Source organism: Podarcis vaucheri (genome assembly GCF_965113315.1).
Source record: "Podarcis vaucheri genome assembly, chromosome: 9".
Classification (NCBI taxonomy): Eukaryota; Metazoa; Chordata; class Lepidosauria; order Squamata; family Lacertidae; genus Podarcis; species Podarcis vaucheri.
This window is the reverse complement of record NC_138767.1, coordinates 25,539,749-25,553,764: the sequence shown is the minus strand read 5'-3', so window position 1 is coordinate 25,553,764 and position 14,016 is coordinate 25,539,749. Positions and strand designations below refer to the sequence as shown.

The 14,016-nt window shown below is 43.2% G+C and overlaps 1 protein-coding gene across 4 annotated transcripts in view; it reads right to left on the bottom strand.

The window, feature by feature from the left end:
* Positions 1-8,903, bottom strand: part of MCUB (mitochondrial calcium uniporter dominant negative subunit beta) — a 60,647-nt gene extending 51,744 nt beyond the window's left edge. The window contains exons 1-2 of one of the 4 annotated variants that reach the window (XM_082237066.1): positions 8,336-8,404; positions 8,135-8,200 (exon numbers count right to left, since the gene is read on the bottom strand). Coding sequence is in view for 3 of the 4 variants with exons in the window: in XM_082237064.1 (XP_082093190.1) it covers positions 8,664-8,792 (129 nt within the window). In the remaining variant the exon portion in view is untranslated. Of the gene's footprint in view, positions 1-8,134; positions 8,201-8,335; positions 8,405-8,663 lie in introns of those variants that run through there. The other 3 variants (XM_082237064.1, XM_082237065.1, XM_082237063.1) reach the window with 3 other exon arrangements.
* Positions 8,904-14,016: the final 5,113 nt, after the last annotated feature.

The following is a 14,016-nucleotide window of genomic DNA, read 5'->3' as shown; positions in this document are numbered from 1 at the left end:
TGCTTTCAAGTTTGTCTTAGTCTACTGCTACTCTTCTGTAGTTTCAAGATTATGTGTGTTTTCATTGCTTAATGGATTGCTATATGTGTTTGAACAATTCATTTGTGTAAATAACAGAGCATAAATTATTTTTATAACAAGGGCATTAAGTCTGGGTTTTTGTTTTTTGTTTAATGCCGATCATTTGTGAAGGATGCAGATTGCCGTGGGCCTCTGTAGCTTCATTTTGCTGCAATCATAAATATAACTGTGAATCTCCATTTTAATATCAGTCCTAAAAATGTTATTTCTGGAGTGATGCATTGACAGACCAACAACAGTAAAATTTATTTTTAACTCACATGAGATCTCTATCTATTCTACCCAAATAGATTTTGAAAGACCATTTTGTTGTCACAAATAAAGGCTTTATCGGTGACAAGAGTTTCACAGAAATCACTTACAGAACAGCATAGTTGTGCTAAAACCAGTTTTGTCCTGCTGGTAGTAAACCCACTTAAGAAGTTTATACAGCCAGCTTTAAAGCTTCAAACTACAAAGGGTGAAGCTGTGGGAAAATATTATATTACAGGCTATATAAAATACACTGTATATTAGACTGCTCCTATAAAATCACTCAGAAGAATCAATACTCAGAACTGGATTCATGTACAGAGATGGGTTTATTCCAAAAGCAGAACGCGTCGGGAAACAACTTAAAATTGGATAAAGAGTCTCAGCTTTCTCTTGCTAAGGTGAGTGGGCAATTCTCAGTTACTGGAGGCTTATAAATAAGTAAAAGAATATTTGAGCACAAAGCAGCAAGAGAAGAACCAAACTCGGCTACAACATTACCCACTAATGGCTGATGCATATAGCTCTGTTTATCGTGGTAAGTAAAATGGTACCCAGTCTCCAAATGTATGCTACTTATTCATGGAGAATAAAGCTATAAAGTCACAATAGATGTATTTAATATGTGTAAGAAGCAGAATGCCTCCAAATCATTTGCTGGTGACTAGGAGTGGGAGAACGATACTGCAGGCTTCCTAAAAGTGTGTTTGGGCACTGGGGAAACCAAAGGATGGAATAGACCTAGGATAGTTCAGTTGGTAGAGCCTGAGACTCTTAATACAGTGGTACCTCGGGTTAGAGACGCTTCAGGTTACAGACTCCGCTAACCCAGAAATAGTACCGTGGGTTAAGAACTTTGCTTCAGGATGAGAACAGAAACCGTGCGGCGGTGGCGGGAAGCCCCATTAGCTAAAGTGGTACCTCAGGGTAAGAACAGTTCCAGGTTAAGAACGGATCTCCAGAACGAATTAAGTTCTTAACCCAGGTACTACTGTTTAAGGGTTGTAGGTTCAAGCCCCACATTGGGCAAATGATTTCTGCATAGCAGGGGATTGGACTAGATGACCTACATGATTCCTCCCAACTCTAAAATTCTATGATTCTAGATGGGCCTTTGAGCATCTTTTCTTCTTATGTTATCATCTCTGGAATTCCTCCTCCTTTAAGCAATGCACCCCTTTACTATTTTTAAACAGGCCTTTTGGCTTTTAACTGATAGATAAATGTTCTGCATTGTTTTCAGCTGTCACTGTTCTAATAATGTTTTAGTTAATAAACACAGTGCTTGCCTTCATTTTAAATTGCTGTTGCATCATTTATATGGGATATTATTTATATGCTATATGAATAAAACTTTGTTATATGCAAACAGTCATTCATACACACAAAGGAAGAGCTCTGCTGGATCAGGTAAAAAAGGTAAAGGACCCCTGGACGGTTAAGTCCAGTCAAAGGTGACTATGGGGTTGTGGCGCTCATCTCGCTTCAGGTCGAAGGAGGCGGAGTTTTTTCCACAGACAGCTTTCTGGGTCATGTGGCCAGCATGACTAAACAGCTTCTGGCGCAACAGAACACCGCGATGGAAGCCAGAGCACACAAAAATGCCTTTTATCTTCCCACCACAGTGGTACCTATTTATCTACTTGCACTGGTGTGCTTTCGAACTGCTAGGTTGACAGAAGCTGGGATAGAGCAATGAGAGCTCACTCTGTTACGCAAATTCAAACCTGCAACCTTCTGATCAGCAAGCCCAAGAAGCTAAGTGGTTTAGACCACAGTGCCCCTGCCCCCTTTATCCTGCTGGATCAGGATAAAGGTCCATCTCAGCCAGTACTTTATTCTTACAGTGGCCAACCAGAGGCTTATAAGATGCCCAATATTTTAAGACTGGTTTCTGTATCACTATGATGCAAGCACTCTTAGGAGGGTTAGCACACAAAGGAGACATACAGAAATCTATATACATAAAGCTGGCATCAGCACTATTAATTACAGGTATGCTTAACTAGGATCTCCTTTAAATGCAAAACATGAAACCATAGTTTGGAGTGAGTTTCAGTCCTGATTTTGAAGAAAATTCTATGTAGTCTCAATCTGAGAGAGAGAGAGAGAGAGAGAGAGAGAGAGAGGAGAGGTTTATTGCTCCAGAAAGCAGACAGATTGAGAATATTGAATGAGAATTTTAAAGGCTGGCTCCCAAGTTTGCCTCAAGAACTGGCATTACTGTATGTTATCATAGCAGGTAGGGAAGCGTAAACTTCAGCTGAAAGAATGTGTGATGCCCATTAGCTTGAAAATACAATATTGCTGTCAAATATACTGGTACAATGCTCTCAAACTTCTTTGCTAATGATATGTAGAATTTTGGAAGTAGAAAGTTGAAGCATGTCTTGGGTATGTTATGTTAAGTTTCTATCTTCAATCTTTCACTTTGATCACTGAGTGTCAGGTTCTTAAAATCTGCAAAAATCACTCAACACACTTTCCCCCTTCAATTGAATGTGGAAGAAAAGAATGTGGAAGAAGAGGATTAAAGCCAGGGCCATTGTCAAGATTCTGAGCACAACCACAGTTATTTGTTTGTTTGTTTGCTTTTAAAAAAAAAACCTCAACACCTTAGAAGTAGAAATGTGATCTCTCATTGTGCAGCATTTGTGCTATATATTTAGACAACATTGATATAAAAAACAAAGACTTAAGCAACCTTTCACAAATGCTCATTTCCTTGCAGCTTTATACTTATTTCTTCACTTCAATAATACTGTTGTTACTTGTACCTATCTTCTGGTGCTGTTGTTTTTACTGCTCTGTCTCAAGACCTGGTTCACACATAAGCCTGGGTCATGGTTTGCTTAAGCTATGGTTTAACAAACAATGGTAAAGGTAATGGGACCCTTGACTGTTAGGTCCAGTCACAGACGACTCTGGGGTTGCGGCGCTCATCTCGCTTTACTGGCCAAGGGAGCCGGCGTACAGCTTCTGGGTCATGTCACCAGCATGACTAAACCGCTTCGGCGAACCAGAGCAGCGCACGGAAACTCTGTTTACTTTCCCGCCGGAGCAGTACCTATTTATCTACTTGCACATGACGTGCTTTTGGAACTGCTAGGTTGGCAGTAATGGGAGCTCACCCTGTCACGGGGATTCGAACCCCTGACCTTCTGATCGGCAAGCCCTAGGCTCTGTGGTTTAACCATGAGTTCACCCCAAATTATCCCACAGATGAACAAACAAGCCATAGATTGTATCTGCAAAGTTTGTTTCGTTTTCTTGTCTCATGTTTTCGAAGCTTAGTAACTACCCAACAGAATAGCTAAACAAATCATGACTAAGGAAGAGTCCTGGGTTTATTTGTAATGAAGGGCGTCAAACCTCCAGATCGTTGTTTGCTGACAGTAAACAAGTTGGATTCATTCAGCCCCAGCCAAGTATCGTTAATGGAAGAACCACCTATTATTTCCTCTGTAGTGGCACACCATATATACTGTATTATGGATTTTTTTCCTTGCCTCTGCAAGTCTGGGAATCTGTTCCACTACCCATTAGACTTAGACATACATTCTCCTGCTTCAACTACAGATGAAATGCAGTCAAGCTGGTTTACATGCCTTTGAAAAATGTGTGTTTAAGGATTAAGAGAAATGTTTGCAAGTGCACCAAGCAATTGCATGTCAGGTTCCCTTTAGGAAACAGGCTGAATTGGTTGGGTAATTGACAACATCACTGTTCTTATAACTTGCTTTCTCATTTTAGGGGACCCATGCCCCTAACAATGATGTGAGGTAAGCTCAGGACCGCAATACCTCAAGGACCGCCTCTCTCCATATGAACCTACCCTAACCCTAAAATTATCCTCTGAGGCCCTTCTTCGTATGCCTCCTCAACAGAAGTCCAGAGGGTGGCAACATGAGAAACAGGCCTTTTCTGCATTAGCTCCCCATTTGTGCAATGCTTTCCCCAGAAGCTTCTGCTGGTGTTTTCATTACACACCTTTAGGCAAAATGAAGAAGAATTTGGGACTTGATCTTGTGAAGGCTTCCTTTCTCTAGTTTTAAAATAATTTTGAATCCTCAAAATTCCTAGTTCCACATGGAGCTTTCCTGAGAGGGGCTGAAAGTAATAATGATTATGTAGGAGGAAAGTAATATAAATATACCATTTTAGGCAAAGTGGGCCACGGCAGATCCACAAAAGGGAAGAGGGTCTGATTGATTGATTCATGAATTGATTGATTGATTCATGCAATACAATCCACTTGCACCTGATATTTGATTCTGTACTTCTTTCTTGTTCTACCACATTTTCCCCATCTAACCAACACACACCTGGCTAAAAGAAATAGCACTGGAATCAGCATAGGCTGTGCAATCTACATGGCACTGGGCAAACCATTTAAGCCAAACTTCTCCCTTCCACCAAGTTGGAATTTATGCAATCAAAAATTTGGGCTGGATATCAAATTTAAGCAACTGTTTCCAAAGTAATATCAAAAGGTTAAACATAATTGTCAATTTATGGGTGTACTTTTGGGTATAATGCAAAATCACCGAGGGCAGTATCTAACAAAATGTTTTCATTATCACAAGGATTTCTACACAAAGGAACGTCTTCTCCATCTTCTTTTCCCATGGCACCCCTGATTCTGCTCCAGATGAATGGAGGAACCCCCAAAACGGATTTAAGGGTGCACAAAGAGAAAAGCTGGAGGAGTTCCACTGACCAGCCAATGTCTCTACCAGAAGCACTTTGTTGAATATTAGATCTAGCACAGGTTCTGTTTTTCCAAATCCCATTTGCAACTCAGTAATAACACATTTAATGGTTCCAAATCTAGCATTTGAAAATGGATTTCCTGCAGACATTTGTGTCAAATTAGAAAAGTGGATTGCTAGCATTAACCATGACAGAGGATTAATGCAACTGTTGGTTATATTTTGCTATTATTTACAATTTTAAGTTTTAACTTTCAATTACAGCATATACAGTAAAAAGCACCACAATCTTCTTTTTCATGCATGCAGTTTTTTATATACCCTATGCACTTCAGAACAATATTATGGACACAATTGCAAACCAAGCACATAATCTTCCCTATAGGAATACTACAGATCGTTTTTAAATAATCTGTCTTGCAAGACAATGAAGCAGATTTATAGTCATCTCAGAGGCCCTCAATATGGGAGGCAGCAATATAACCACTTGATGAAGAACTTTATTGTTTTAAAGATTTATACCCTGCACTGTCAAGGCCCCTTGGCATTCCCACAGCATATTTTTAAGCAAGTGTCTCTGAATACAAATCCATGAAAAGGTGTTTACTAGAAGCGATGCCAAACGATGCTCAAGCTTCCATTTTCCAAGGGAGTACCGTATTTTTCGCCCCATAGGGCGCACCTAGTTTTTTTTTGGGGGGGGAAATAAAGGAAAAAAATTATTCCCCCCCAGGCACGGGGCTGGCGCGGGGGAAGCCCGAGCTTCCCCCAATCCCAGCCCCGATAACAGCCTGCTATCTGCAAGCCTAGGGACGCCAGCGGTAAGTCGCGCCGGTCTCCCCAGGCTTCGGAATGCAGGCAGCTCTGCGCAGCCATCGGGAGGCGGGCGCGAATTCGCGCCCCGCTCCCGATGGCTGTGAAGAGCGGCGCTCACCCCGGGACTGCAGGCAGCTCTGCGCAGCCATCGGGAAGCAGGCGCGACTTCGCGCCCCGCTCCCGATGGCTGCGCAGAGCTGCGCTCTCCCCGGGACAGCAGGCAGCCCTGCACAGCCATCAGGAGGCGGGCGCGACTTCGCGCCCCGCTCCCGATGGCTGCGCAGAGCTGTGCTCACCCCGGGACTGCAGGCAGCTCTGCGCAACCCTCCGGAGGCGAGCGCGAAGTGGCGCCGGTCTCCCGAGGGTTGCGCAGAGCTTCCTGAAGCCTGGAGAGCGAGAGGGGTCGGTGCGCACCGACCCCTCTCGCTCTCCAGGCTTCAGCAAAAGCCTGCATTCGCCCCATAGGACGCACACACATTTCCCCTTCATTTTTGGAGGGGAAAAAGTGCGTCCTATAGGGCGAAAAATACGGTAAAACCAAAGTTACTGATAACCTTGCCACATGGTACACATTAAGAAGTAAATGAATAGTTACGATTCACTTAACTACAAGTGTACAGTACACAAAATGAGATGGGGTGGAATGTTAGAACTGCTTGTCTACATTGCTACTGCACTGTCCATAAAATATAAAGTGATTGTGTTACAGGGATACGTGCCCTAAAAGTTCCAGAAATTATGGTAATGAAGACAAACGTTTTGCAGTGTCTATAAGCAGGCACTTGCAAATGACAGGTTTACCAAACCCTGTCGATTTATCAAGCACATATTTATTTGCAAGATTCATTTCTATGCAAATTTTCTGTTTTCCAAACAACATTGTCTCCGTGCCAGACTCAACTCAAAAAGCGTGCAGCTGTGCTAAATCAAGTGTTATTTAAAACACTTTCCATTGATGATTCATTACCCTTTCAGAAATAGGACAAGTTAAGAAGAAGAAAAGTGCTGGGGGGTCATGGTTTTCAACTCCGGATTTTGAAGACCTTCTTTGTTTTGCCTGTCATAGGGGAAGACTTTGCCTCCAAGCAACAAGAAAATGACTCCTATCATCACCGTTTTCCCTGAACAATGCAATAACTCCTGCCAAATGCATTTGTCTCAGATATGCCTAGAGGCTCCCAAAGAGAAAAATCCTTTACTCCTGTATAAAGGTTTGGCAAGGAATGAAAAGCCACTAGCTGCACAGATATAAAAAAGCTGGTGGCTAAACATCCGTCAGCAAGTTTCGCGATTCACAAAACTCTTATCTTAAGGAAAGCACACCAAGTATCAATTACCTATATACACCTTAGATTTCTATATAATACTGGTGCTGGGAGCTGGGTAGCAAGCACTAACTTCCAAACTAATTTAATACTATATTATTTGTTGCACCAACACCTTTTCCTCTTGATGCATAGACCACTAGGAAGCCTGTTCGACAACCTGTAACGTAAGGTATGAAAAAGAGTGACAGGCAAGGTGAAAAGAATAAGAAGCTACCTACCACTGCTTCAGCTAGCTGAACTAATTGGTGCCTCCTATGGGACCATCCCCACAGGCTTCCTAATAATGAAACACAACTGTGCAGGAGAATGATTAACACTGAGTCTTCTAGGATTACAGAAGAGCACTCTGAGATATCACTGGTAGGCTAGCACTTTGCAGCCTCTCTTTAATGTTCACAGTCAATGTAATAAGGTTGCCTTACTCCGACATTTTGCAAGGTGCACATATGCCAACAAGGCAGGATAGGACTCTGGACGCCATTAGTGCTTTAAAATGGTTTTAGTGAATGGGCGATTAATGAGCTATTAATACCTAAGGATTGAAATCCCACTGGCGACTCAGAGAATAAAACCCCCGCAGCATGTACACATAGGCTCTCTTATTTACGACTGAGCATGCATGTAACCTTCCTCCAACAGTAGCAACATTCCCAGTTCACAGCACTCAAGTCTAAAAAAAAAAAAAGGCATTTCTAAGGAAGACAGTATCACTGAACGCAGCAGGATTTGCTGCCATGTAAATACACCTAGGATCAGAACGTGTAAATCATGTGGAAGCTTACACCATAGGTTTACAAGCATTCAAATGTCTGGCTTCTTGCTTTTGCTCTAAATAATAATAATTTTAAAAAAAATATTATGCCCCGCCCTTCCCAATTCAGAAAACCGGGCTAACAACAAATTTAAAGCACTTATTTGTGGGACTTAAAAATGGGACTTGCTTACATATTCCCTCTCTTTGGAGTCGGCCAGAGGACCTCCTCCTCCTCCTGAGTTTGCACGCAGATGGATCTGATCATCAAAAGGGATCCAAAGCAGTGACAGTAAACTTCGAGAAAGGGGGTGGGGAAACCCTTCCCTACCCCGCCACCCCACCCTATTAATGTAAGCATCCTCCCTCGCCCCCAAGCCGGAAAACACGATTACAGCCTGAAACTCAAGACGACAGAGACCAAGGCGGAGGAGGAAGAAGAGGGCGGCTCCTTCCTCTCTTCCCCGCCCAGCTCCCCAGCCAGCTGCAACTTTATACTTCGCCGTCTCGCGGGCGTGTCCCCGCGGGCGGGCGGCCGAAGTTCCAGCAAGGCAGGAAGGCTGTGGAGCAACAGACGGCCAAAGCCGGGCAAGCGCCCGCCTCGCCTTGCCGAGGAAGGAGCGGGTGGCGCGTGCGCTAAGAAGTTTCTTTCCTCAGGCCTGAGCCAAGAAAGGAGGAGGAAGCAGCGAGAGCGCCGGGGGGCAAGCCGTGTCCGCCACTCACCTGCAGCCGGTCCGCTGGGAGAAAGCCGCCGCTTTCCCTTCTCAGAGGAGCGGCGAGGAGCCCCAGGGGCTGAGGCGCTCGCCACCTTCTCCTGCAGCCCCGGAGCAACTGCTTGGCGGCGGGGAGCATCCTCGCCACCTTGCCCTGCTTCTCCTCTCCGCGCTGAGGGAGCCGAGGGGCGCCGGGGCGCGCAGCCGCCGTCGCCGTCCCGGCCGCGCAAGGAGCGGCTGCTGGGCGCGCGCGGAAAGCGATTGCAGCACCCGAGGAGCCCGTTGTGCGAGTGAGGAGGCGCGAGCTCTCCGAGTGAGCAGCAGAGGGCGGGTTTAAAGGGGAAGGCGTTTCTGCCGCTCGTCGGGCTCTCCGCTCCTCCCTCCCTCCCCCAGTCACATTTGTTTTTGCCGACAAAAAGAAAAGAAAAGCAGCAGCAACAGCCGAAAAGCAGCTCGCGCAAGAGCTGCAAAGTAGCTCCGTGCCCTAACCGCGCGCGAGAGACGAAGAGCGCCGCGCCCTTTGCCAGCTAGGAGGTGCAGGTCTCTCCCCTGCACAGCTTTCAATTTGAAATATTATTATTAACTCTTTTATTTTATTACTCTTAGGCACAAGATGGCATGGGAGAGCATGAAGCTCTTAGTCTCAGGGGTCCTGCGTTCGAGTCCCATGTGAGGTAAAAGGTTCTTGCATTGCACGGGGTTGGACTGGATGACTGGGTCCCTTCCAACTCCACAATTCTATAAAAAAAATCACAGTTCAAATATGATGGATTGCAAGCAAACAAAAGGCCAAGAGCGGAAATACTGCAAGTGACCATACACCCATGACTGGTAGCAAGTCAACCTCGCCACCCTCCCAGCAAACGCAAATTTTACGCAGTTCTTCATCAGCTAAGGATCTAAATGGTAATCACCATGCTTAGGTGAAAAGGCTATATCGCAGCTGCAGCTATGCAAAATAAATTAAATGCTTGGGAAGAGAGAAAAGTCTCCCCCTGACTCTGGAGAAATGTTAATGTGGGCACCAGAGAACAAGGAATACAGTGGTGCCTCGCAAGACGAAAATAATCCGTTCCGCGAGTCTCTTCATCTAGCGGTTTTTTCGTCTTGCGAAGCAACCCTATTAGAGGATTAGCGATATTAGCGGTTTAGCGGCTATTAAAGGCTTAGCGGCTAAAAGGCTATTAGCGGCTAAGCGGCTTAGAAAAAGGGGGGGAGCGGAAAAAAAATGGAACACTCACAAGACGTTTTCGTCTTGCGAAGCAAGCCCATAGGGAAATTTGTCTTGCGAAGCAGCTCAAAAACGGAAAACCCTTTCGTCTAGCAGGTTTTCCGTCTTGCGAGGCATTCGTCTTGCGGGGCACCACTGTATAGGAATTTGCCATATACCGAGCACAGCATTGGTCCATCTGGCTCAATATTAATCTTCACTGACGGGCAGTCGCTCTCCTTGGTTTCGGACTGAGATATCTCCCAGTCCTACCTAAAAATGTCAGGGGCTGAAATTGGGACTTTGTGTCAACACTCAACCACAGAGCTATGGCCAGGAGCTCTACAAAGTATGAGCACAAAGGACCCTGCCCCAATTGAAACAACTGCTCAACAGAGGATAATACAAGTCTGCCCCTGGAAGGGTTACCAATTCTCCAGCACCCCAATGTCTGCAACTCCAGATATGGATATTGGTGATGTTACCAGGTTGCCCATTCTGAAGTCAACAATAGAACAAACACATGGGTTGAGCCCGAGTGCATGGACCAGCCATAAAAGCGAGGAAGTTAGTGATGTATAGGCTCACAGAAATGGGGAGAAAACAGACTTGGGGGTGTGGGGAGTTGGGCGGAAGAGAGCAAATTTCTTCAGAATTGTGATACTTTTAAAATGCATGCTCCCACTTATCTGTTCAGCAAGTTAGCAACACTGCAGCCAGGGGAATCCACTAGCTAGTCTAGCATACCTGCACATTTAGAAGCCATCAAGGGGACAGTTCCCCGAGAATTAACCCCAAAACCTCATTTTGGGGCCATAATCTGACAAGTGGCAACCCTACCGGCTAGGGTTGTTCAACAAATTACAAGATAAGGTAAGTGAAATGCTTCCAAGAACCACTGTATGAATGCTAAATTTTGTACGGATTATTCTGTTTCTGCTAGTGAGTGATGGGTATGATGAAATTTAATCTGCCATGACTGCAGATTCACCAGGCACAGAACAGTCTGGAACTTACCGTAAGTCATATGTATAAACGCTAGAAGCTTGCCTTGAAAACAACGATTGTCTGCACTAAAAACAACATTCTTCAATCCCTTCATATCACCACCACATGCAGTTTTTCCTCATCTGTTCAATTCAAATTAAAACAAACTCATCTGATTCATGACAAACTTGTGTCTATTTTCTCAATCTCGCTGCCAGGCTTTGGGATCATTCTAATGTAGAAAGCATTATCGTTGTGTTGCTTTTTCCACCAGCCAGAGGTTTTTGAACATTAATAGCCCACACACTGTTTCATGACATTTCTCTTTCCAGAGCATGCTGAGTCCAGCTTGCAGCAAAAGGCAAATCACATGACTTCTGCACAAATTAATACAGGAAGTTAGGCAGCTGTGCTCTCCGCTCCCTCCAACTTCAGCTTTGTCTGCCATCACTTCCAGTCAACAGCCAGAATGTGATAAATTGAAGAGACAACACAGAAATCAGAAAATAAAGAATTCAAGACAGCTCAATACCTTACAATAAGCATTCCCTTCTTTTTTTGCACTGATTAACATCCAACACCACCTTAGTGATCAAAAACTATGGGTTGGATTCAGTGTACATACAGTATGGGGTAGGCCCATGACATCAATGGACATGACTAAGTTAGGGTCATCACTTTCAATGGGTCTACTCTTGAGTTAAGCTTAGTTGAATACAACCCTATAATAGCAGCTTTACTGTACATTTTAAGCCAAAGTTTAATTTACAATAGGTTGAATCTAATGGATTCAGTTGTTAAACATTTAGCAACTTGTCTAAGCAATATATTTGAACCCACTTGCCTGAGAGTAATAGCTACTGAACTTATTGGGACGTATGTAAGCATAGGATTGAGTTATTACATAATAATCTATGGTTGAGAATTATTGAGAGCCTAAGTAGTGTAAGCTTTTGGGGCCCATGAGCACATGTGAAACTTTGAAAAGGCAACGTGACTCGCAGTAAAAATTTCCGATCTGACATTCCCATCACTCCATGGCATAAAAGCATCAATTTGTGGGGGAATCCCTTGAAAAAAACCATGCTGTTGTGCCATGACGGTTCTGTAAAGTGCAGAGTTCCTGATATGTTGGTTCAGTCCATGTCATCTGTGTTTTGATGGTGGTTTGAGGAGGAATGCATGTAAAAAAAGAAGAAGCCCATAACTGTTTGCATGCACACACCTTCTGTCAACCTGCACCCCTATCTCTTACTGTTCTGCCCCTCTCTGGTTTCTCTACTCCGCTGATACCAATCTGAATCTCATTCAACCTCACTTTCTAAGATTAACTGCATAGAAAACCAGACTACAGCTTCATTTCATTGCAGAGTGTTTGCACTGCACTAAATCCATCGCCAAAATCGTATCGAGCCATTTAAAATATAGTTCTTGCCAGAGAAGCAATAACGCTTAAGGGTCCTGGCAGGAATTTCAACATTTACAAAATGCCTCCTAAGCTCACTCATGCAGTATCTCACAGTTGCTCTTTGTACAGAGACAGTATTAGCAGGTAATAATACTCACACAAGATTTAAGGATTACAAGAAGATTATGCACATGAAGTGCTCTGAACTCTCAAAAACCTTATGCAAATACAAAAGCATAAACCTGAGACAAGCAGGTAGAAGACTGATTAAAAAATAAACAGGGACACTGGTACTATATTTCAGAACAATCTGTCAGTTTCCCAACAATATGAAACAAACACTCAGTGTGTCCTTTTTAGCAGGGTCAGCTTGTAGTAGACGTCAATCACAGCTGGGCTCAGTCATCTAGAGTATAAAACTAGTTTTGAGATGTGATCAAGGCTGTTCTTTGAGAACTTCAGAACTTTCCTGCAGCCTAACAAAAGTTAATATTAGAACTGGTGACTGTGGCTAAAGAAGCATTGCATGAGGGGAAGTAAGGCAGCTATTTACTCCTAAAGAAGTCCCATTGAACTCACTTCTAGGTATACAAACCCAGCGTTGTGTTATAAAGGAACACAAAATCAACCATGTTTATCTTTGGACACTTAATGGGTTTTTTTAAATAGGAATTCTACTGATTTCTTCTAACAGTGTATGGCAAACTCCTATGTTCCCATCCTTCACCAATTTTCATCCTCTCTTCAGCCCCCTGAAAAGTTGCTCTGGCAGACTGGGGAGCTCTTTGAAGGTGATGTTAAGGCTGCAGAGGGAAGGGGGGAATCGGCAAAAATCATGTCCTAACTTCCTCCTGTGCAAATATCTGCTAGAATCCCATCTGTGAACAGAAAAAGCTCTTCCATTCGTTGAACAACTCTGCATCTATTCCTAGATATTTCCCAAGCAACAGGCAACAGGAACCTTACTCAAAGCAAAAACATCTCCAAAAAAAATTCAGCATTTTTTATATACAAAATATAGAATAATAGAGCTTTAAGTAATGGTTTTACAGATCATTTACCATACATCATGGCTTTGGATGTTTTTGGCTTATCAGCACTAAGCTCCACAAGCAACATTTTATTTCAAATTAATTAATTGTTAAGATCACACTAATACATCTGAAACATTTATGGCTCCACATGACATATATTACCAGCTGATTTCTTTACCAAAATAAATTTGACTCATTTTATTCCCCCCTCTCTCAGGTCAATTATGGGAAACGCTAACTTTAAAATGTTAGGTGACGGCTTCTTGCTGCAATAAACATTCTTAGACTTAAATGTGCCATAAACAAAGTTGAACAAGCAGATGATTTTTCTTCTATGAAATCCTTTGGCATGCTTTTTCAATCTTAAGGAAAATGTAGCCACAAGTATTTATCCATAAAATAAAAAGGTGCAAAGGTAAAATAACAACACAACTTTTGTTGCATATACAAATTGTGCACAGATGAAAAGTATACTGGGACACAGGTATATATTAGTGAGTGCATTCGTGTATCTGTCATCTTTTTAAAAAAGAAATGCATTGCTTTGGAAAATTATAATGTCCCATTATTATTACATGAAAAATTAAAGAAAACCAAATTTGTGATGCAGCAGCCCAAACAGACATCTCTCTCCATATGTGCATAAGAGCTCAAGTAAAAAATACACCAAGATAAATGTGAGTCTGTACTTGGATTATGTGTTGAAGAAACTCCCAGCTTAAAG